At 41.5% G+C, this 24,882-nt stretch overlaps 1 protein-coding gene across 1 annotated transcript in view; it reads right to left on the minus strand.

Annotated features, from left to right (window-relative positions):
- Positions 1–4,616: 4,616 nt before the first annotated feature.
- OLFM4 (olfactomedin 4) overlaps positions 4,617–24,882 on the minus strand; it is a 33,920-nt gene continuing 13,654 nt past the window's right edge. Inside the window, exons 4-7 of the mRNA XM_062195166.1 lie at positions 22,463–22,615; positions 16,145–16,357; positions 14,952–15,111; positions 4,617–5,428 (exon numbers count right to left, since the gene is read on the minus strand). Coding sequence (XP_062051150.1) covers positions 4,617–5,428; positions 14,952–15,111; positions 16,145–16,357; positions 22,463–22,615 — 1,338 coding nt within the window. The remainder of the gene's footprint in view (positions 5,429–14,951; positions 15,112–16,144; positions 16,358–22,462; positions 22,616–24,882) is intronic.

The following is a 24,882-nucleotide window of genomic DNA, read 5'->3' on the forward strand; positions in this document are numbered from 1 at the left end:
CCACACAGTCACCCTCTCTCCCTCCTTTGACAAGCTTTCCCATTCATTGGTTCATGAATCAAGAGAGAAGAAAAACATACTCTCAAGGTTAGGGATGTAAACAAACTCTTAAAGGCTTGTTTTACTAAAAGGGAGTACAAAATAACCTTTTCCTAAAGGTTATTTTACTCAAAGTAGAGTACAAAATAGAGACCTATCCCTGTTCTGAAAAGACTGACGTTCTTCTTGACTATGGCAAAACAAGCAGGAAAACGTATGCATCTATTTTAGTCTTATCCACAGGGCTTGAGGAAAGCCAGCCTTCATCTAGGTGTCAGAGCCCCCAAAGAGAGGGGAAACAGGTCAGTTTCTACTGCTCACGTTGTTCTCTCTTTTGCAGCCAACACATAGCAGACATTAGTGCTCAGGATCAGTCTTGGAGTTGAAGACAAAGAGATGTCCCAACCTGTAGAACTCTTTCAGGCAAAATGGCATCTGCTTCAAAGAGTCACTGGTAGCAACAACTATTATAGAGGAGAAACATAAACTCTAATTAGCTTTATATCTTATCAACATAATGACCATTCTGCAGATGAAATTTGACATGGGAAACAGGGATAATAACTCTTCATTAGGGCAATACATCTGCCAAGGACTTTACTAAACACTTGATATACATAATATCATTTATTACACCCAACAGGATTGTGAAGTAGGTGGCATTATCCATATCCCTTCTTATGGAAAAAAAAATACTGTTTTTGAGAAGTTAAGGATACATACCCTTGTAAGAAGAACTGAGTCAAATCTCTTTTGCATGACTCTGCATCCTTTGCTTTTAACTACTCGATTCTTCACCAGTAAATGTCAGAACTCACCTTGGTATAGATGGTCGAGGCATAGGGGTAGAGACTGAAGAATTAACCTTGAACAAGGCTGGTAGTAAGGAAACCTTTCAGCTTTGGGCATGCTACCAGAAAAGATTGACTGATGCCCAGAGTTGGGTCTCTCCACTTTGTGGCAACTCCAGGCCACTAAGGAACATTTATAAGGGCAGTTGATCACCACAGCTCTCCACAATTTCCTATTCAGAGATAAGAAAAATAATTTTAAAATGCAGAGAACCCCAAGAGTCACTGATAAACCCAGTTACCTTCTGGTGTAATTTGAACTCACTAGTTTTATTTTTTCTTTCTTTTTTAAAATGTTTTTATTTATAAAAAGGGAACAAACTTCATGTATTTCATATACATTGTTTTAAGAGCATAATGAGGGCCTGGAATTGTGGTGCAGCAGGTTAAGCCTCTGCCTGCAATGTCAGCATCCCATATGGGTGCTCATTTGAGACCTGGCTGTTCCACTTCCAACCCAGCTTCTTTCCATTGTGCCTGGGAAAGCAGCCAAAGATGGCCCAAGTTCTTAGGCTCCTACATCCACATGGGAGACCCAGAAGAAGCTTCAGGCTCTGGGCTCCTGGTTTATCCTGGCCCAGCTCCAGCCACTGCAGCTACTTGGGGAGTGAACCAGCAGATGAAAGATGTCTCTCTCTCTCTCTCTCTCTCTCCCTCTCCCTCTTCCTCTCCTCCTCTCTCTGTAACTCTACCTTTCAGATAAATAAAAAATAAATCTTAAAAAAGAAAGAGCATAATGAAGCTTCCTACCTCCCCTCCTTCCCTCACTCCCACCTTCCCTCTTTCTTGTAATTTTTACAATGACATACCTTCAATTTTCTTTATATAGTCACAAGCTTCACTAGTTTTACTTTAGAAGAAGTCAGATTCAAAAGGTTACCCAGAATATGTTTTCATGGCCAGGACGTTCTAGAGAAAGCAAAACTACAGTTTTGGAAAACAGGTCAGCATGTCAGGAGCTGGAGAGTGGAGTTAGGAGCTGACAACAAAGGGGCACAAGAGAACTAAATTTTTTTTGGGGGGTGGTGGTTAATGGAAATGTTTTATTTCCTAATTGTGGTAGTCTTTATATGACTACTCACTTCTCAAAAACTCATTGAACTGGCAAATGTTATCACATATGAATTGTACTTGAATAAAGCTTATTTAAACACACATACATACACGCACACACACACACACAACTTCCACTGTGTTAACTGCATTGCAGTAAACCTTTGAGCCTAAATCCCTCAGTCACTCAACCTTCCCAGCAGGGAGGCTTCCTGCAGGCAATCACTGAAGGCTCCTACTCCATGTGCAGTGGGAAGGAGGTTCGGAAATGAATTTGCAGACAAACGCCTCTGTAGCCGTTCAAACAAGAAGCTGATTGCGAGGGTTACCTCGGCTTCCTGCCTCCTCTCCGAATCTTCAGAGGTCATACTGTGTACTTGGTAGAAACATTCATCTGGAAAATTGCCTTCAGCCAGATTAAATATAACATCACTGTTTTTAACCTACACCTCATATGACATACGTGTCTTTATCTTTATATCTCACTGCATTTTGAAGGCCATACCTGTCTCTATGTTCAGCTCTGAAAAAGATAGGGGAAAACATTGTCAAAAATACTAGATATTTTAGCTGCCATCTGCCTTACAAAGCTTGGCATGGGTAAAAAAAGTGAGCATTTCAGTCAGACTAATAGATTAGCATAGTCCATCTGTCCTTCTAGCTCTACTCTCAATTGTCCCCTGCACATTCCCATGGGTAGAGGTTCTTTCTTCTGGCTAAGGCCAGTTAGTCCTTTGCTTTCTGTCAAAGACACTCTGTGTGGGAAAGATCTGGAGGCTTCTGACCCATGCTAATGGTTCACTTGGAAAAGGAACATAACCACACAAATATAGTCTAGCATTGGAAATAATCAGATCATTCATGCAAATTAATAAGAACATAAGGTCATATCCCAAAAGATAAGAGGGCAATTCTGTACAATAAAAGCTTCCAGAAAGAATAGATTTTAAAGGGAAATGAAAACCAAAGAGCCAGCCTGATTTTGAATCCTTATATAAAAGTTACTGATATGATCTGCCATTAGGTGATCTCCTGGCCACTCATGTTTGGGAGGTAGCCATTCTATGTACCTCACAGCAGGAAGTGGACTATCTTGAGATGTTGAATTATTTGTTTATTTATTTATTTCTCTTTTTTATTTATTTTATTTTTTTAACTTTAATTAAATGAATATAAATTTCCAAAGTATAGCTTATGGATTACAATGGCTTTTTCCCCCCCATAACTTCCCTCCCACCTGCAACCCTCCCCTCTCCCGCTCCCTCTCCCATTCCATTCACATCAAGATTCATTTTCAATTATCTTTATATACAGGAGATCAATTTAGCATATATTAAGTAAAGCTTTCAACAGTTTGCACCCACATAGAAACACAAAGTATAAAATACTGTTTGAGTACTATTTATAGCATTAGAATTTTTTATTTAAAAAGTAAATAACAACAACAGACAACTTTTTCAATGCCATTTTAATCATTTCTTGAAAGGGGGAGAGTATAGCATATAAGAAACCAATCCAACAGACTAGCACTTGAATCAATGTAAAATAGACCAAGATCAGATGATAAAGCCATCTTTTGACACAGAGACCTACAAGGGTTTCAGCCTGCACCAATTTACTAGAGAGTTTCAACAGCTTTCCAACATCTCTGCCATGCAAAATAAAATTAAAATTTCATTTTCTCACAAGTTTCAGACTTAAAGAAAGACAAAAATTACATGAAACAACTGATATGACTTAATGCAAGTGTCACATATGCTCCAGGGTCTTTATTAGATAATCACAGATGCTAACATTTTATCTCTGCCATTTGGTTTTCTTTCAGTTGTTAGAGCCCTATAAATAGAAGTACATGATGAGACAAAAGAAAGCTTTTCCTATATTTTTCTGTAGAAAAATGGTGAAATTTTTATAACGAACAGTAGAGAGGAGGTGGGGGAAATTGGTTGGCAATTCTGATTCTAACCTTCTGAGCTGCCTTTGGAGTGAAGTGATGAGGTAGAGGGTTCTATTGACTCTTATGCTGGTACACAATGAGAAAGGAAAGTTAAGTTCCTCATCTGCAGATCCTTCAGGGATTTATGTGCAATACACAATTTAGTGCATCAAAAGCCCTTTCTCCAGAAAACTCAGAGCACTTCGCAGATGTAAGTGTGCCAAATTTACCTACGTTCTAAATACAAAGCATCATTCTAGGTGCTACTGGAAAAAAACAAGTTAGAAATTTGGTCTTTCAGGGAGCTTTGAAATTAGTCTGCCTAATTAAGCCCCAGGGTCCTTTCTGGCTTGGAAGAATTACTGGGGCTATCCAGATGAAGACCAGTCATTGAGCACTCCCTCCTGCACAGAGGACCCCAGAACCATACTAAGTGCTCTTTATATTGCTTCATTTTCAAATGTCACTGCACCATAGGCTTCATTGAACCCATAATGCTCCCTAAAACTCTGAGATTCCATCCTGGAAAAACCTTATTTTAGCTGGAAAATGGATCCCAATAGACAGATGGCTCCCAAAAGAACTCACCAAGTCAGAGCAAACATCGTAGGTCCCTAGTATTGTAGAACCAGGCACCCAATTACCACTAACCAAACACATTTCTAGATCTCCCTGCAAATAGCTAACTAGGTAAAGACTACTTTTAACGAATATTTTGATCTCCTTTACTCTAACACCTAAACAATTTTCCGGGGTTTCTGTAAGAAATTAAGGTCATAAGTCACGAGGTAACCATCGTTATAAACGAAAAGTTTTTGGTCAAAAGGGTGATAGTTAATGCTCTGCACTCTTTCCTGTACCTTATGCATTGGAATCTGAAGCTGGCCCTCTTTTTGTGTGTTTGTGTCATAGTAGTAAAAAATCTCTTCGGCTCTGGTGTTCAGAGTACGGGTGGCATATAGAACCCCACAAACCATGAAGGCGTTAGAAACTGATGGTTTATACTGCTTGGTAAACCAAGTGTTTAGCACCTGAAGTGTGGTGTCATTGAGTTTACTAATCACCATGTTACCAGTACTGGCTTCAGTTGAATAAATCACCCACAATCCATGCTCATCCACAGCAAAGTCAATATCTTGCCAAGCAACATTAGCGTATGAAAAACGGTTATTATAGGCAGCACCAGGGAGATTTTGAGTCACAGCAACTGTATTGGTGGTCAGGTTAACTCTGGCAATGTTTCCGGTGTTGTACCAGTTGACATACATGTTGTTGTTGTAAACAGCCATACCACTGCCTTGGCCATAAGTAATCCGAGACTGCCGTGCATATTTATACAGTAGCAAATCATCCAGTGTGTTATAGAGTCTGTAGTATTCCAACACTCTCGCATCTGTATTTAAAGGTGCCACCCAATACAGTCCTTGGTCTGGGTGCTGGGGAGAATAATCCCGACCCCAGGCACCAAACTTATAGGAAAACCCTTGCCAGTTGAGCTGAACTATAGATGGTTTGCTGATGTTCAATACACCACCGTGACCACAGCTCCCTATACAAACGAGAAAATAAAAAGGCATTCTTAGAGAAAAATGAATGACGGGATATAGACAGTTCAATAACCTAACAACCAAAAGAATCCATATCCTGTCAACATTCAATGACAGCAGTGGTTCTGATGGAGAAGAGCCAAGCTTCCTCCTATTGGCTTCTGTCTCAACGTGAACCTGCCGCCGGCTCTGCAGAGAGCCAGCTTCTGTTTCCATGGAAGGGCTTTCAATCTGGGAAATGGGAATAATGAAACTGCCAATAACCACATTCAAGAATTCTGAGGGTCCAGGGAGAGACAAGAAACAGACTTAATGTTTTTAATATATTTTTCTTTAGCAGAAACCATTTGGAAAATGTTATCTTATTTCACTTTACTTACAGAGAAATCAAGACAGAAAGAGCACCCCAAAATTCTACCCTACTTCCATTAAGCCAGAAGGTGCTGTTCCCCAGGGTCAGGCCCAGGGAGGATCGTGACAAAGCTGAAGATTATCCTGGATGGTCTTCATGTTCTGAATCACTCTGCCTTTCCCTGGGACCCCAAGTGCCTACCCACATAGACACCAATCCCACTCTAAGCTAATCTCAGGAGAGGATGTTTAAAATAAAGTATTTTATGGATCTATAAAGAGGGTTCTAAGATGCTGGGAATTCAGCCTTGAGAAGCCACGAAGTTATTTGAGGGCAATGTTGTCTGTGTGTACCTAATGCATAGCACATCCTGTAAGTCAGTTGGTGAGCATCCTGCTGCAGAGTTGCAAGGAGGACTTGCTGTTCATGAACCATGTGCTATTGTACCAGGGAATGACAGGCAAGTATTTCATCCTTCCCATTTGGACACAGTCATTGTCTCAATGTGTACAATCAAGTGCGACCAGATGCACTGATCCATTGACTCCATCTTCCCTGTAACTCTTGGGGAAATTACTCAGGCTGGGCAACTGGCCCTTGCACTGTCACAGAAATGCTTGCCAATCTGAAGATTTTATGAGCTATAAAAAACATAAATAGAATTCCCTGGGGATTTTTACAATAACTATCCTAGAGTTGAATATACATTTTCTGGAATCTTCATAAATACCCTTGAAAAAGACTGATGAGGGAGTTTATTGGCCAACAAGAAAATTCAACTTTAAGTACATTTGAGTTCATTTTCTCCTGTCCTGCTGTCCAGAGTGGAGCAGGAGAAGGAAGGAAGGAGTGGAGCCTGAAATGCTTGGAGGGAGTCAGGGAGCCCCTGAGGACACAGGAAGTGACCTGGAGCCAAAAGCAGAGATCTGTGGAATTGCCTGAGACTGGCACTCTGGGAGACAAAGGAGCGAGTAGAGCTTCTGTCTCTGAGTCTCTGCTTCTGTCCAATATGGGACGCCTCAGTCCCTGCCTTGCTAAATGTTTCTCCCCTCTTTCCTCCTCATTCAAGAACTGCTCAGAGGTGAAATCATTACTAGAAATCTTGCTTTTATTTTTCCAATCTGCAGAGGCTTTTTTGGTCCTGGAATTAATACGTGCTCCTTAAATGCTCTCATAAATCCACAGTTGGTAGGAAAGCCAGCCAACCATACAACAGGTAGAGAAATGAAACCACTCTGTACCCAACCTCAAATAATTTTGCATATCATTAAGCACAACACAGTCGCGGGTTTATTTTAATAATGCATGCGCCATTTCATAAATAAAAAAGCAACGTGTGTTCAGCCAAGAGACTGCTCTCCACTAAAGAAATAATAAATAGAATTATAAATTATTATTTCTTCTCCTAAAAGTGATCTCTCAGATGAATGCTTGTTTGCTTTTGTTTATGAAACAATGCATGCATTATTAAAATAAAGTTAGCAGTGTGCTCAGTTTAATGATAACAAAAACTGTTCCAGTTTCCATATGCTACAAACTGGATTTTCTAGTTGAAATATCTTCCTGAGAACTTATTTATTCAACTACATTTCACTCTGAGGAAATGAAAGAAAGTCACCTTTTTTTTTTTTTTTCCTTTCAGATTGGAAGACTTAGGAATTATTTGCTTCGTTGAATCTTGCCTTCCCAGAAAGGAAATGTCCCAAACCAACAGAGACAAAATATTTGGGGAGAATATGTGGTGCATATAGCTTATTTAAGTATTATCATGGGGTTTAAGATAATAAACTATTCTGTCCCCAGATGCAGAAATCTAAAGATACAAAGGAACCGAAATCAACTTGTCAAAAATTACTATTACTATTGTCCTAAGAGTACTTTATTAAGAATATTAATACTGGGACTGGCATTATGGAGCTCAGTGGGTTAGGCTGCTGCCTGTGATGAGCACTGGATCAAGTCCTGGCTGTCCCACTTCTGATCTAGCTCCCTGCTAATGCACCTGGGAAAGTAGCAGCAGATGGCACAAGTGCTTGGGGCCCTCCAACCCATGTGGGAGACCTGGCTGGAATTCTAGGCTCCTGGCTTCAGCCTGGCCCAGCCCTGGCCTTTGTGGCCATTTGGGGAGCAAATGCTACTTCTGCAACTACTACTACTACTAATAAAAGTGGTTCATCATTTTATAATTTAATATTTATTGTTTAGTCTTAATATTTAAATCAGGTACAATTTTAATTTTATGATCAATTTATAAAATGATGAGCCACTAGTATTAGCAGCAGTAGTAATAATGTTATACTAATAAAAGCATTATTAGTATAATTAGTAGTAGTAGCAATGGAAATCTTGAGAAGTTCATTTCTGTTCCTTCATGCCTACATATTTCCTCATCAGGGGATATAGTAGATTACTTTCTTTAATGCCATGAGAATGCCTGACTACGTTATATGCACTACCAATTTTTCCAAAGATCCTATCATGGTAAGGGGTTCACAATAGCCTATTATATATTTTCTGAGCAAACAGGAGAGTTTGAAGTCTCCAATTATAAAGCAATGGCAAAGAGGGGGAAATGTTAATCACTCTCTTTTGGTCAATATACATTGTATACATGTATTAAAATGTCACACTGTATCTTATAATCTGTACAATTATAGTTGGTCACAAAATTTTTTGAATGTTTAAAGAGATGGAAAGGCTAACTAACCATATTTGATCTTCACATATTAAATACCTGTGTTTAATTATCACAATGTATCCCATGAATAGGTAGAAATTAAAATAATAATAAAAAGAAAACAGGAGCAGGCAGTTAGCCTAGCAGCTTAGACCCTGATTAGGAGGCCCCTGTCCTGCTTCTGAGTTCCTGGGTTTGATTCCCAGCTCTGATTCCTGATTTTCGCTTTCTGCTAATGCAGATCTGAGGAGGCAGCAATTATCACTCAAGTGACTGCAAACTCTGCCACCCCTGTGTGAGATCTGGATTGAGCTCCTGGGGAGTACGCTAATGAATGGGAATTCTCTCTGTGTGTCTGTTTCTGTCTCTCTCTCTCTCCCCCTCTCTTCCTTTCTCCATATGTATATGTGTCCACACAAATATATAGGTGCACATGCACACATATCTGCTTCTCAAATAACTAAATTAAACACAAAAATGGGATAAATTTCTTTACTTAGCCCCTCAACTATTCCTAAATACCCTCCTGTCCATTTTATTAATCCCCCCTCCTCCATCCCCTCTGGACCATTTTTAGGGTCTTGGTTATGGTTAAACAGAAGTGGAAATAGGCACAAGAACCAAGTATGATAACCACTACTACAGATGTGGCCCACACCAGTGACAGAACAATGAAAAACTGTGGCAGCTTCCTCAATTCCTGGCCGCAAACCTTCATGGAAATAATAGTGGGTCCCCATTGCCATCACCCCATTGACTCTGAGCTTCTTCCCACCCTTCCTCTTCCTGCACTGCTCCCCAGTCCCTTCACTTCAAGCTCTTAGTCATACTCCATTCCATTCCTACCTAGTTCCCCTCCCTACTTAACCCTGGTACTTAGGCATTGCCCAGTCATGACTCGAGCATGGGGAAGAACCAATGAATCACGTTACATTTCCCGGTGGAAGAGAACACAGCTCAGAACCATTGGGGCAAAAGTACCCTTTTAGCTCCTCCCTATGTGAGTCTCCATGGTACAGTGAAAATACTACCAGGCAGGTTCCCATTCAAATCCTGACTCCTCCAGCACGTAGTAGTTGTATATCCTTGAGCAAGTTACTTAACTTTATGAGCCTCAATTTCCCCACATTGAGTGAAAAATCCCTCCCCTGCAGGACCACTAGGAAGGAGAAAAGAAGGCATCAAATTTAACTCGATAGCAGGTAACTATCACCATCAGAATCACATCAAGTTACAACCAGAGATCTGGACAACTGTCTCCCTTTCTGGACCATGGCTTCAAGGGATTTCTATACCCATCCTGGTAACCCCAAACCTAGAACACAGCCAGCTACACAGCAGGACTAAATTACATTTATGCGAAACAAGAACAAAAGACTAAACAAAAGACCTAAACCCATCTTACCCGTATGTGTAAAACACTAGCCCTCCAACCTGCTACACATCTGAGTTTTCCAGAAGCCTGGTAATGACTCCACAGAACATAGTGGAAAGAACCCTCTATGCAACTGAAGCCTTCCTCATGGAATTCATCAGATACTACCATGGCATTTTAAAGAAGTCACAATTGTGAGATTTTAAAAATTCTAAAAAGCTTTTCAAGGCCGGCGCCGCAGCTCAATAGGCTAATCCTCAGCCTGCCACACCGGCACACCGGGTTCTAGTCCCGGTCGGGGCACCGGATTCTGTCCTGGTTGCCCTTCTTCCAGGCTAGCTCTCTGCTGTGGCCAGGGAGTATAGGGAGGATGGCCCAAGTGCTGGGGCCCTGCACCCACATGGGAGACCAGGAGAAGCACCTGGCTCCTGCCCTTCGGATCAGCGCCGTACGCCGGCCACAGCACGCCAGCCACGGCGGCCATTGGAGGGTGAACCAACGGCAAAAGACCTTTCTCTCTGTTTCTCTCTCTCCCTGTCCGCAATGCCTGTCAAAAAAAAAAAAAAAAAAGAAAAAAAGAAAAGAAAAGAAAAAAAGCTTTTCAAAGCTATGATTAACAGTGTTTTTTTTTTTTTTTTAACCTGAAAATTATATGACTGCAGAGGAAACTTAATCTTGGATCTATTGATGTACACTCTTACCTGGGCAACTGAACTTTGACACAAGAGGCAGATATGATTGATTTGTAAGAATTAGGCAAGCAACAGCAGGTCTTTAGGCTAGCAGTTAAGCCACCCACGTTCTACATGAGAGTGCTCTGGCTCTGCTCCTGGCCCCAGCTTCCCAAAATGCAGACCTTGGGAGGCAGTGATAATGGTTCAAGGAATTTGGTCCCTGCCACCCAAGTGGGAGACCTCAGTTGTGTTCCTAGTTCCTGGCTTCTGCCCCAGCTGTTGAAGGAGTGAAGTGAACTAGCAGATAAGAGCTTGTTCTATATCTGCCTCTCTCTCTCTTTCTGTACATATATGTATGTGTGTGTGTACACAAACATATCAAACATATATATGTATATACACACATATGTATGCCTTTCAAATACAAGTTTTTGATTTTTTATAGAATTAGGCAATTAAAATCATCATAATCACAAATGATTAAGACTAAATTGAAACTTGTTGAAGTGAAATGGACACTTTGAGAAACAGTGACTTGATCAGCCCTTGCCCTGACTGTTGATGAACAACTTAATACTTTATCCCTTTTAGTATTTTTTTTTGTTCTACTTAATACTATTGGTTGAATTCTGTAATTAATACACAATTATTCTTAAGTGTTGAAATTTAACTGAAAAGTGATCCCTGTTAAATGTAAGAGTGGGAATAAGAGAGGGAGGAGATGTATAATTTGGGACAAGCTCAAGCTGACTTGACCCAAATGGCAGAGTTAGAAACGTGCTAGGGGATTCCAATTCAATCTCATCAAGGTGGCATGTACCAATGCCATCTCACTAGTCCAAGTGATCAATTTCTGTTCACAATTGATCATAATGATAGGACTAAGAGTCAAAGGGATCACATAAACAACACTAGTGTCTGCTAATACTAACTGATAGAATCAAAAAGGGAGAGAATGATCCAACATGGGAAGTGGGATACACAGCAGACTCATAGAAGGGCAGATGTCCTAAACAGCACTCTGGCCTCAGAATCAGCCCTTAAGGCACTCGGATATGGCTGAAGAGCCCATGAGAGTATTATAGGCATGGAAAGCCAAGACACTCTGGCAAAAAAAAAAAAAAAAAAAAAAAAAAAAAAAAAAAAAAAAAAAAAAAACAACAACAACAACAACAACAACACCACCTATATGAAAGATCTCTGCAAGTGAGATCCCAGTGGAAAGAACAGGTCATCAAAGAAGGAGGTACCTTTCTCTGAAGGGAGGAGAGAACTTCAATTTTGACTATGACCTTGTCTAAATAAGATCAGAGTCAGCGAATTCAAAAGGCCTCCATAGCCTTGGCAACTCATGACAAGAGCCTAGGGAGATTACTGACACCATAAACAAGAGTGTCAATTTGTTAAGTCAACAACAGGAGTCACTGTGCACTTACTCCTCATGTAGGATCTCTGTCCTTAATGTGTTGTACATTGTGATTTAATGCTATAACTAGTACTCAAACAGTATTATACACTTTGTGTTTCTATGTGGGTGCAAACTGTTGAAAGCTTTACTTAATATAGGCTACATTGATCCTCTGTATATAAAGAGAATTGAAAATGAATCTTGATGTGAATGGAAGGGGAGAGGGAGCGGGAGAGGGGAGGGTTGCAGGTGAGAGGGAAGTTATGGGGGGGGGGGGAATCCATTGTAATCCATAAGCTGTACTTTGGAAACTTATATTCATTAAATAAAAGCTAAAAAAAAAAAGACTAAATTGACTGAATTATTTGATATATGCTACTCAACCATGCTCTTTTCTAAGCTTGGGGTTTTAGCAGACCAATCCATGTCTTTCATGCACTATTCAATTGCCAGCCCTTCACTGAGCACCTACTATATACGAGCACAGAACTCAGCATCCCAAGCAAAATGGTGAGAAACCTCAGAATTCCCATCACATCTTGCCTTTATGTGGTCATTTAGATTCAGAGGAAAAACAGAGAGAGACTGAAATCAATTGTTTCAGGGAGAAAAGTTAATGAGTAGAAGGCCAATTATTTTAGATTAGAAAGTTCTACGAAATGAAGCAGAAAAGGATGTGATTTGCAGCAAGAATCAAATATCAAGTGCATTTTATTGAATCCCAAGTGCTGGTTCTAAGTTCAAGCTGACCACAGGGTTAGCAAACTGTAGCCACAAGGGAGGGGCCCAGAAAGTGCAGAGTTACTTTACAGCTGAGACCTGCATGCGGTCATTTTTGTTCTGTGCAACTCTGCAGTGAAAAAAAGCAGACAGGCCAGATTTTCAAGTCCCATAACAGTGAGGAACTTTAATTAAAGTCTCCACAGGCTCACAACCCGGCGGTGCCTGGGGATTTTCCAATTCTGCATTATCAACCAATCCAAACAGAAAGAGAGCAAGTGAAAGAAATTGATTTAAAAACACGACAAAAAGTCAGTTTAATATAAACATCATAAATATAATATGAACAAAGCTGGAGAAGGGCCAAGTGGCTTGGCAGGGATCCAGGTCCAGCCAAGGTTGTGGGAAAGTGAGTGGAAATCTGGGTCCTGTTTGCTAAAACAATACGGCTGAGCTGGGAGTGTTCATTCACAGAAGTCGAAGTGTGAAGACCGAGGGGAAAGTTCCTGGAAAACTTTCTAACAAAAACAATCCAACGGATTCACTCGTTTCCCTCCCAGGATACTAAGTGATGTGTTTTCTCCCTCACCACCATGCTTGCACGACTGTTCCCTGACACTGCATGTCATGCGATGACCAGCGAGTGAGGATCCTTACACATCAGCTTCAGCTCTGTCCCTAACCACCTATGTGGACTCAGGAAAGGCAACATCCTCGCCACCCAAGACCCCTCTCTGAGACATGGCGGGGCCAAAATAGATGCCTTGCATGCTCCTTCCTGCTCTAAAATGTCCTCATTCTAAGGGAAGCATCAAAAACAGAGCCACTTATGTCTACACCGTGAGGAAGATTTGCTGGGAGGGCAGCAGGGGGACATTTGGCTGTTATGTTCAGGAGTTGTCATCACATTGACCCCTGCCCCATTGAGCCTTCTGTGGCCCTGCAGAAGCAGCTGTCATTTCCAATGCATGTTTACACTACTGATCCCAGACCCCATTCCGACTGAGTTTGTTACAGAAGACAGACATGGTCTCTGCCCTAAACCTCCCATGTATATCATAGGAAGGCAGATTCCCAACCACAGAGGGAAAAGAGTCCCTTGGCTAAAACCAAGAGGCTTCTGACCAAGGCCACCTCTGATTAAAGCTTTGAAGAAGCCATCCACATTGACAGGGGCCCCCAAACTCATGGTATAAAAGAAACTAGGTTGTGAGGATTACAATCAAGGAAAGTAACAATGGCTGCACATGAAGATACAGACCCCATTCAGGCTGAAAGGCTCATGCCCTGCAGAGAGAAGTTTCCTGAGGCATGGCTGTCACTAATGGATAGGGCTGAGCAGCTGTCTTGAGCTGCCCTGGGGGAACTTCAATGCACTTCACTGCACAGGGACTTCGTCCTGCTTTTGTTCACAATGAGGTTCCCACCTCAGTGACCCGCATCACTACTAATATCCGCTGCCTGCGTGTGAGTGCCTGCTGCAGAGCCCGAGCTTCCCAAGCCTTGCCTCCAATGCCCACAGCAACCCTGAAAGGTGGGTGCTATTCATCTCCACTTTACTAATGAGGGGAGTGAGGACCTTTTTTTGCCATGACCACATTTCTGGGAAGCCCAGGTCCATGGGATTCCAAAGTTTTGCTCTTGAAACCATCACTCTGCTGTTTCCACTCATGGATGTATTTAGAGCACCCAGCTCTGGGCTGAATTTAACCCTGAGAGAGTGAGATGCCAACCCTGCCTCCAGGAATTCACAGTCCAGGAGGGGTGGCAACACACATCCGCAAGTGTCCCCAGCAGGCAGGGCCATCCCTTCCATCCTCACTGAATTCCCGGACACACGATATAGCAGGTGCCTGGCAAGTATCTAAGGCATGAACACAGGAAAAATCAAGGAGGAGGAAGGAGAGAGAGAGGCTGAAAGGATTCATGGCCAAAACCCAGCTCATCACATTCATGAGCCAATAAGCCCTCACGATCCATGGGTAAGTGGATTCTGGGATTCCAGAGGCTTTCCTTGGACCCCCTCTACAGCTCCTCTATTATCACAGAGATGTTTTTACTGAGAGTAAAGGTAAAGGGAGGATGTGTAACCTGTGGGTTTTGCTTTCAATCGACTCATTGTTTGTGCTCTGCCTCTGTGAACCTCAGAAGATGCTTGTATGTAGAAGTCCTTGGTGGAATTTAAAACATGAAAGATTAAACTCAGAACAGCAAACATCCCATCTTTCCATCCACAGTGCAATTGTGCATCCTTTCCCCCACCCCACTCACAGCTCCTTCGGGGACCCAGCTCAAGTGATAAAAAGGTGGCCTGCTTACCCGGAGCAGGGGGAGGGGCAGTGGCGGGAAGGTGCTCATCTCTAGCGGCCTCACATTCCTTCAGCTTCTTCTTCAGAGCCAGGATTTCTCGGCGAATGACAAGGACATTGTTTGCATCTAGCGTCTCGAGCTTCTCTACCAGGAGAGTCATATTCCTTATCTAAGGAAATAAAAATTCAGAGTGACTTTATATTATTGTGCAATTTCTTTCATAAACATTCCAGGGCTGAATTTGTCACTTAGTGAAACATTGCTGGAGAATACACCCGAGATTCTTCTGAATGGTTTCATTTGGAAGAATACATTTTAGGGTTGAGCGTGAATGCCTGTCAGATCTCAGGCAGATACATGTGACAAGAAGAAAATGGCAAAGATTTTAGCAGCTTTAATAACAGAGCAGAGACTCATTCTAGGCATTCACAAATGTCCATTAAAGTTCATTTCTAATAACCTTCCCCTATAAACTCGTGTTTACTCATGTTGTATTATAATTAAGTTTCTAATGAATAGTGAGGGCCAGAGAAAACTCCAATTCTAAAATACGTAACTAGAATTCTCAATTATAGCCCATGTCATGACTGTGCTAGTAAATTCTCGATACAAATTACTCAACCATAACATTAACATGATAGTCTTTATCTACAGATCTTAAAAAGGCTTCACTAAAACACACTCACAAGAAATTTCTGAAAGGAGGCCTCCAGTATGTGCAGAAGAATTCCAAGAGGATTTGAGGGTTATCTCATCATTCAAAAGGAGAAAGATATCCCACCAGTCCACAATCGGGTAAACTGTGGGTTTCTAGTCCCTTGAGGATAAATCCAAAGCAGACAGATGCATTAGCTTGGCCATAGGAAGTCATTCAGACTTATACCTTCTTTTTAAACAGAAATCAAAAGGCCATTTGGTTCTGGGCCAGGATTCTCACCATCAGATGATGTTTGCTCATCATGTTCTCAATGTGCTTAATCTACTACTCAAAGACAGGCATCCATCCAAAACAGAACATGGACTGTGCCATGTGATCATAAGAGAGTGCAGAATTAGAATTTGGAGGGGTGGGGGGGAGAGAGAGAGAGAGAGAGAGAGAGAGAGAGAGAGAGAGAATGACTGACTCATATCCCAGCCTTAGCACTTGCTCATAGTCACTGGAAAGAATTTATGATTTACTGAGAAATTAGCTCACTCCTTACCTCCACTTCCAACTGGTCAACAATGTGTGTGCTTCCCACAAAACTCTTCTTCAGCTGTATGATCAGTTTCTCCATCTCCTTTACTTCTATCTTGATCAGCTCAAAGTCAAGTTCAGTGTAAGAAATAGTATCCTTTTCCATGATCTCAATCCGGACAGTTAGGTTGAAGAGTTTCTTTTCATATACACTGATTAATTGGGCATATTCCTTCACCTGAAGGTGAATCAAAAGGCTCCAATCAATTCAGAGTAGCATTGCACAGTCTTCCTCCATGGCCAGTCCTTTGAAGACTATTTGATTCCTATCAATCACTTTTTTGTATAAAGAAATGGATCAAAGTATGTTTAGGTATATTCTTTAAATCTCTCTAAATACAGACTAAAAAGAGCATATTGCTACAATGAGACGGCGGAGTGGACTTTGTACTTAACCTCGACTAATAATTTTGCTTCAGAATCATCATTTGAAAGTACATTTTAATCTCTAATATTTGAAGACATCAGTTTCCAAAACTAAACCAGTATGAATCAGAGACTCCTGATGCTCCTCCACCTCTCAACACACTTGCTCTGAATCAAGAGTTCTCAGACTCAGCCCTAGTGACATAAGGGAAAATGAATGCTTCCTTCTTGTGGGGGAGAGGGAAGGAGCCGGGGGGCTGTGTTTTGTGTTGTGTATGTGTTTGTAGGATTTTCAGCAGCCAGTATCTGTCCCCTACTCAAAGTTGTGACAAACAAAAAATGTCTCCAGATAGTGCTGGATGTTCTCTGGAGACAAAGTCACTACCACCACCACCATGCTGTCTCACAGCATTCCTTCTCCGATGGTCATATGCGATAAGTTTTGAGCCCCTCTGCCTTTTAAAAAGTGGCCTAGAAAACCAACTTACTGCACAATATGTGGGTGTATGTGCAACTGTAAAAGTGCACATTTCATTAAGTATGCTCACATTTATTCCAAGAACTGATTATTGCAATCAGACCTTTAAATTACACATTTGTTGCATATATTTGAATGTCTGATCATTAAGTTAAAATACTTCCAAAAATTCCCTTGGTGGTTTGGTGTATAATTGGAACCTCCAAACGGATATTTGAATAAGCAGTTGGTGGTACTTTCTGTATCTGATCTCTGCAAGAAATGCCACGGCTTTTTTTAAGGACTTGCTCGTTAAAAGGTACTGGGTTTATGTTCCTTTTAAAAATATGAACCTACGTGATACTTTTCCCCAAACTGCAGCAATGTCAAGTAGCTGATCCACGGTGCCTGGATGAAATCAGAGCCAGATGCTGGCCTCTAATCCTTCTAATACCAAAGGCAGCCCTAACTTCTGTCATTTTAGCCCTTCCACTTAACCCCACTGTGCAAATTAGAGTAGACTCATAGGCCACAGACCTAAAGGGCTAGGGCTTCAGGCAAAGAGGATTTTAATGAAAGTTGAAAATGCAGCCCTTGGCACTGCTAGTGTATCTCCTCGGGCAACTGATGCTCACTGCCATCAAATGCACCGTCACTCAGGGCAGATATGGCTGGTGACGTTTTGGTGGATGGGGAAATTAAGAAAATTATATACATATACATATAATCTGCTTACCAGATACTTTTACACATACACACACATACATATAAGCTGCTTAGCAAACTCTTTTACATATGTGTTTGTTACATCGAAAATGCATGAATATGTTTTTTTTCTGAGAAACCATGCACAGACTTCAAACACTTTTGTGCTAACATAGACTTGTCTTTTAATTCTACTTTTGCTTGAATTTTCTGATGGATCCTCGTGTGTGTGTGTGTGTGTAAAACCTGACAAATCCCCCTAAAAAGTATACATACAGATATCAAGTATCCAGTTTAAATTTTTACAGAAATTGCACATAGAACCTTGCCTGTGTCGCTTTTTTTTGAAGTGTAATCCATTGCAGACATGGAAGCCTGAGGAATGAATATGCTTGTTGGCATTTGGCCTTGCCAGCTCTTGGAACAAATGAAATACCCTCAGCTTTCCTGGAACATTGTGGTGGCACATCGCAGCTGTTGCTCTACAAAAATGAGTGATTCAACTGTCATATCTGCTCGTACCACACAGAAAGCCAAGGCACAGCCTGGAGTTCGCTACCCAGTGCCGTGTGCCTGCACCAGCTCAGCCCCAAGATGAAGACAATCTGAAGATCTATGAGGGAAAGGCACTTGGAGCCCTTTCAGCTGACATTTAAAGAAAAGCTCAGTGGTGTTCAGGAAAACTGGAATCGTCCACAGACTTGTAGAAGGAGGCGAGAATTTGAAGATGGGCCAGAACAGTGTGCAATTTATTAGTTTAAGCAGATTATTTGTACAAACCTTTCACATGTGGGCATCTGCCCTAAGAAGGTGACTCGGACAATTGTGAGAACCTGCCAGGTCTTCCCAGGAGCCACAGTCTCAGGAGAGGAGCCCAGCTTGCCCAGGGGCACTTAGTGCATTTCTTCACTTCCAGAAAATACTTAGGTTTACAGCAATTGTTCTAAACAGGGAGGGGAGGTGGTTTGGTCCCTAGGGAACATTCAGCAGTGTCTGGAGACATTTTTGGTTATCACAACTGGGACATCAAGGGGGTGCTATTGGCATCTAGTGGTCAGGGATGCTGCTCAGCATTCTAGCAGATGGGTCCAGCCCTGAGAGGACACAGTGCTGCAAGAACAAAGTCGCCTCTAACAACCTCATTACTACAAGTTTGAGCATTACAAGACTCATCTGTGATTCTCCTCAGACCACCGGCCTAACGTTCAGAACTTCTGCTTTATTTTGTTGGTTATACACTTAGCTTGCTATTGTTTTGTTTGTTGTTCACTTAGTTCTGTATGTCATTGATGAAGAATTAGAGTTTGTTTTCGACCAGCTGCTATTGTCCCTGTTAATGAATAAAGGTGTATAATGGCTTCCCATTGCATCCATATTCTTGCAAATAAAAGGATTTCATTTTATATTTTCACTGGTGCATAGCATTCGAAATAAGCCAGTCCCAAAAAGACAAATACCATATGTTCTCTCTGATTTGCGGTAACTAATAGAGTACATAAAAGGTAATCTGTAGGAGTAAAATTGACACTTTGAGTTGCAATGCTTTTTAACAGCCCTTGTCTTGACAGTTGAGGAATAGTGGCTTTTTTTCCTTCCTACTATTTACTGAACTCTTTACTTTGTGTAGGGTTACTCTCATGAGTATAAAGTTAACTGAACCTAGATCTTTATAAAAAAAAAATAAGAATGGGAATAGGATGGGGAGGAGGAAGAAAGTTCGGAGTGTGGATGCGAGGGAGCATAGGGTGGGAAGCACTCCAGTGTTTCTGAATCTGTATATATGAAATACATGAATTTGTATACCTTAAATAAAAAATTTAAAAATAAAGGTGTAGAACAGCTGGGTGTAATACAGATGACTTTGGTTTGTGTTTCTACCAGAGCCTCAAGATCTATGATTTTAACCATGGCCAGATTACTTGAAATAAGGAAATGTACTTTGTAACATACTGCTTTTTTTCAATACGTATTTTTAAAAAGTAATTGCAGTAAGGTTCATTGAGCCTGAAGGGAACATCAAGACATGAAGCACTTTGGCACTGGACCCTCCTGAGCTTAAATCTGACTTCAGTCCTTAATGGGTAAATCATTTAATTTCGCTAAACCTTCGTTTCCTCCTAAAAGTGGAGATAATGGTATCAAGCTTGCAAGATTATTTTGAAGACTAGAGTTAATGTGCATTAAGTGTCTAGCTAATGGATGACCTATAAATTACAGAAATTAATAGAGAACGAGTGATTTCAGTGTTTTTCAATCTGACCTTTTAATTTATTATATTTCACTGCACAAAACATTGCTCAATCAATGTTGTTTGTTTATGAGTTGCTGAAATGTCTCCCAGGCTCCCTCAACCTTCTCATGCATGAAGATCTATTAGCCAATGTGTCATATTAAATAACTTGCCCCAAAGACCATAAGCCTGCAGACAAAGGGGAAATCCTGAGCTGCCTCGTGTTCCGCCCTGTCCTTAGTCACAAAAAGACATGTCATAAACAGAAAAGCATAAAATGCTTTCAGCTCCTTATGCAGAGGCAGCTTCCTGTCTTCTCTGTGTACTGACAGATCGTGAATCAAGGCAAGGCAGTCAAAACCCTTTTCCACTGACCCGCCCAAAGCCGGCACTTCCCCAGGTCCCTAGATAAATGGTGATTTCCATGGCAGCCTAGGGACAGCTATAATAATTCGCCTGAAATGCAAAAGCCCTCCGCTAAAGAGGTAACTTTGGACTTGAAGGCACTGCTGACCTACTGTATCTCTTCTCGGAACTGCGCTGAGCACAGTATCAGCATGACCAGGATGAAAGAGAGCTGCGATGTTTTCAAAGACCTGAATTCCTGAGCTGGCTCAGCCAACCCAGAGGAGGGTGGCCACGGGCAAGTCCTTTTTCCATTTATGAATCTCAGTTTTTCTGTCCCAAAATGGGAGGACAAACCTGGTCCACCTGCCCTTAACACATTGCTTGAGATAACAGAACTGGAAGCATTTGGAAAAACGCACACAAAGCTGCTGTCATGGTTCGTATTAGCACCTGCCACACCAAAGCAACTCCATCAATGCCAGCTGGCAGGTAAAGTCCTTTCTTAGACCTCAATCACTAATTATTTCAGGACCAGTTACTGATACTTTCAGAACTAAAAATTTTCCCACCTATTCTGCACTTCTCTGCCAGTTATTAGCAAAGCAGATGCCACCTGCACCTCTCTACCCTCATCCTCCACTGCCACCTTACAGGACAGGAGTTAAACGCCTCATATTCATAAACTTGGCAGGCTACATGCTCTCCCTGGAGCAACATGGGGTTTCAAACTGCCCTTCACACTCCTGGCAGCAAAGACGACATGCAAATCAGTAGCTTCCACTATTTCAAAGCAAATGACTCTAACTGCAAAGATCTTTACCTAGGATTTTCCTCTACTTGTTATGTTTTTATGCATAACTTCTTATCTGTACTTGATTATGCTGAAATAAGGCTATGAATATTAATGGTTGGAATTTATAATTTAATGCTGTGCCTTTTCTGCTGATTAATTCAAGGACATTTTATTTCTTAAGAAGCTAGGTTACTGGAGTAGTCAAACACATTTTCCCGGACACTCATTTAAACTTGGAATGTTTATCTACCAATTCAGGCTGAAAGCAAGGTCTCAGCCTCACCATCATTTTTGTCTGCAAGGATAACTATGTTGGATATTGAGGTGGCTAAGCTTAAATTTCTCAGGAAAACTTATTTTGAATCTTGCAATAAAGTCAGAGCTCCTTGTCAGTTAATGGAGTTACATTAAATAATATATAATGTGATTATAATGTAACTTGGGCTTCACCTGTGCAGAAAATGGGAGCATTTCTAATTGATTTTTTAACTTGACTAAAAAGGTACAAGGGGTCGAAACCAGACTGCTAAGTCCCATTGCTCCAGTTAGTTCACAGAAAGGTAAACTTTTAAGATAACTTCCTCCAGGTAGAGAAAAAGCAGGAGGCAGAGGGCTAGAGCCAGGGTGGGCTGAGACGTAGTAGTGTGGATTCCAATTCTCAGAGAAGCCTTCAATTTTGGTCTAAGGCTAAACAGGTCTAATAAAATGGTTTTGCTGAGACAGTAAAAGATAACTACCAAGAGAGAAAGAGAGAGAGAAGGGGAGAGCAAATTATTAACAAAAGAAGAGAACAAAAGAGAGAGAGGAGGACGAAGATGAAAGAGATGATTTGGGCAAGTGCAGGAGCAAGAGGAAGAAAAGGAAAAGAAAAAGAAGGAACCATCTAAAAATAAGAAAAAAAATCAAAAAGTCCACAAAGGAAATGGAATTTAAAAGGTCTGTGGTGAGGATAAGGAACCAAAGGAATGAGGGATGAAATAGAGAGGAAGAGGTGGAAAGGAAAGAAAACAGAACAGAACTAAAGAGGATGGAGGAGAGGAAAGAAAAACAAAAGCAAAGCTTGAGGAAAGAGCCAGCAGAAGACCAAAAAGAAATACAAATGGCAGAGCGGGGCTCATAGGGAGAACTCGGGACCTGAGTGCCACACTGCAGTAAGCTGTTCCTCTGTGAGGGCAACCTTCACCCCATTGGCTCTCGTTTTCTGGGCTCTGAACAACTCCACAGGTGGCTGGTAAATTGACAGCTAAAACTTCATAGGACACAAATGCACTGTGATACGTGGTATGGTGAAGAACAGCTGCCTATAAAATCCTGAATTTCAAAAAGTTTTGTTTTGTTGTTTGTTTATTCTTACCAACGTACTAGTGGAAAAGAACATGCTTACTTTAGAAAGCTCCTTCTCGAACTTCTCGGAAAGGATGTGAGCTGTGAATTCCAAGCGTTCCACTCTTTCCACGGGAAAGACGGTGTCTGGCAGGGACACGGAGCACTGGCAGGTGCCGCGGTCATCCACGGAGCCCGTGAAATTGGAAAACGACTGTAAATAATAATAAGGTGAGCATCAGTTATAAGCTGGAAAATGAGCTCTTTGGCAACTGGAGTAGCAGAAATTGGCTTGTCAAAAGAGTGCTTAGAGGCGAGCAAGTGGAGTCCAACAAATAAATGAATAGAATCATAGAAACAAGCTCCCGGGCTGTGTTTCCACAGGCAGTAACCACACACAGCATCCAACGACATCTCCACCTATTGGACTAACCCACTAGGTCTGCAGCCGTACCAGAACGAAGGGTCTCCACTCTTGAGGAGCCTGAAAGGAAATCATTCCTGGAAATGAAAGGCAAGAGCAATAAAGAAGCCACGAGGAGCCTGGTGTGAACCTCAATCCCGCCACTCTCTGGATGTGAGGCCATGATCCATCTCAGAGAACCCACTTCAAGGGGTTCTCCTTGGGATTAACCAAGGAACACGAGCCAATTGCTGGCTCCTTCTGGTTGGTGGCCAGTAATTGTCATGTCTCTTTCTTTCATGACTCTCAATTCATTTTCTTCACCTTCACCCCAACCCCAAACCAATTCTTCCCAAATGAAACGAGGAAACTTAAGAATGCAGGCTACAACAAAAACAGTACAATCTCATAGGCTCCTTTCATTTGGGAAAACGTGTCATTATCCTTCAAAATGACAACAGCCGCCATTTGTCAAAAACTCAACAGCATATGAGTTTGTGGGGTTTGTGCAAATTTTTAAAAATAAAAGTATTCTAGCTTGCCACTTGCAGAAAAGTCACTTTAAAATATTTGATGTTTCTTTAAGATATTCAGGCTCACACCTCAGTGCTGCTGCATATTTTTAAATGACAGGTTTGAAAGATCCTGTTTTTCTTTTGTCCCCTTTGAACTACCCCAAGGGGACCCTGGCACAATTAACATTTTTTTTTATTACTACTATTGCCTTCCAGAGTAACTCTTGGCAGCTGACTGGCCATGCCTTTTAATGATCTCATCTGAAGGCTAACCCAAAGCTCACCTGTGGAGCATCAGCCTGAAGGGACTCTTTATGAAACTACTAAGGAGAGAGCAATGATTTTCAGAGTTTTAAAGAGACTCAGGTCATGTCGCTCAAAGCTCAGATCAGCTGGTGGCAGCTGAGGGTGTATGCTCTGTATATTTAATGTCCACCAACCTCCCAGCAGCTGAAGAGGCTTGGTCTATATGCTTCCATAATGAAGAACTATCCCATCAGTGACCTCTGAGCCAATTAAGGTTTCTATGATAAAGTTGTTTCAAAAATTTCATCTAAAGGGCCATCGTGGTGGAGCAGCAAGTTAAGCTGCAACTTGGGATGTCAGCATCCCATATAAGCGCCTATTCAACTCCCAGCGGCTCTGCTTCCAGTTCAGCTGCCTTCTAATGCACCTGAGAAAGCAGCGGAGGATGGCCCAAGTGGTTAGACCCCTGCTACCCATGTGGGAGACCCAGATGGAGCTCCTGGCTCTGGGTTTTGTCCTGTTCCCACTCTGGCCATTGCAGCCATTTGGGGAGTGAACCAGTGAATGGAAGATCTCTCTCTCTCTCTCTCCCTCCTTTTCTCTCCTTGGAACTCTACATTTCAAATAAAATAAAACTGAATCTTTAACAAAACAAAAAATAAATAAAATTTGGTGTAAGCTTCTTTAAAATGAACAGAATGAAAAATATGTACAAGTGTACCTAAATATTTCTAGGCTAGGTAAGTTCTTGACATTGGCTTCTATTTTCTTTTTATTTTTTAAAGATTCATTTTATTTATTTGAAAGACACAGTTGGGAAGTGGGATACACAGCAGACTCATAGGATGGCAGATGTCCTAAACAACACTCTGGCCTCAGAATCAGCCCTCAAGGCATTCAGATCTGGCTGAAGAGCCCATGAGAGTATTGTAGGCATGGAAAGCCAAGATACCATGGGAAAAAAAAAAAAAAAGACCTAAATGAATGATCTCTGTGAGTGAGATCCCAGTGGAAAGAACGGGGCCATCAAAGAAGGAGGTACCCTTCTCCGAAGGGAGGAGAGAACTTCCACTTTGACTATGACCCTATCGGAATAAGATCAAAGTCAGCGAACTCTAAAGGCTTCCATAGCCCTGGCAACTCATGACTAGAGCCTAGGGAGATTACTGACGCCATGAACAGGAGTGTCAAATTGTTAAATCAGCAACAGGAGTCACTGTGTACTTACACCCCATGTGGGATCTGTCCCTAATGTGTCGTCTAAAGCCAAGTGATGCTATAACTAGTACTGAAACAGTATTTTTATACTTTGCGTTT

Source organism: Lepus europaeus, chromosome 6 (genome assembly GCF_033115175.1).
Source record: "Lepus europaeus isolate LE1 chromosome 6, mLepTim1.pri, whole genome shotgun sequence".
NCBI classification, from domain to species: Eukaryota; Metazoa; Chordata; class Mammalia; order Lagomorpha; family Leporidae; genus Lepus; species Lepus europaeus.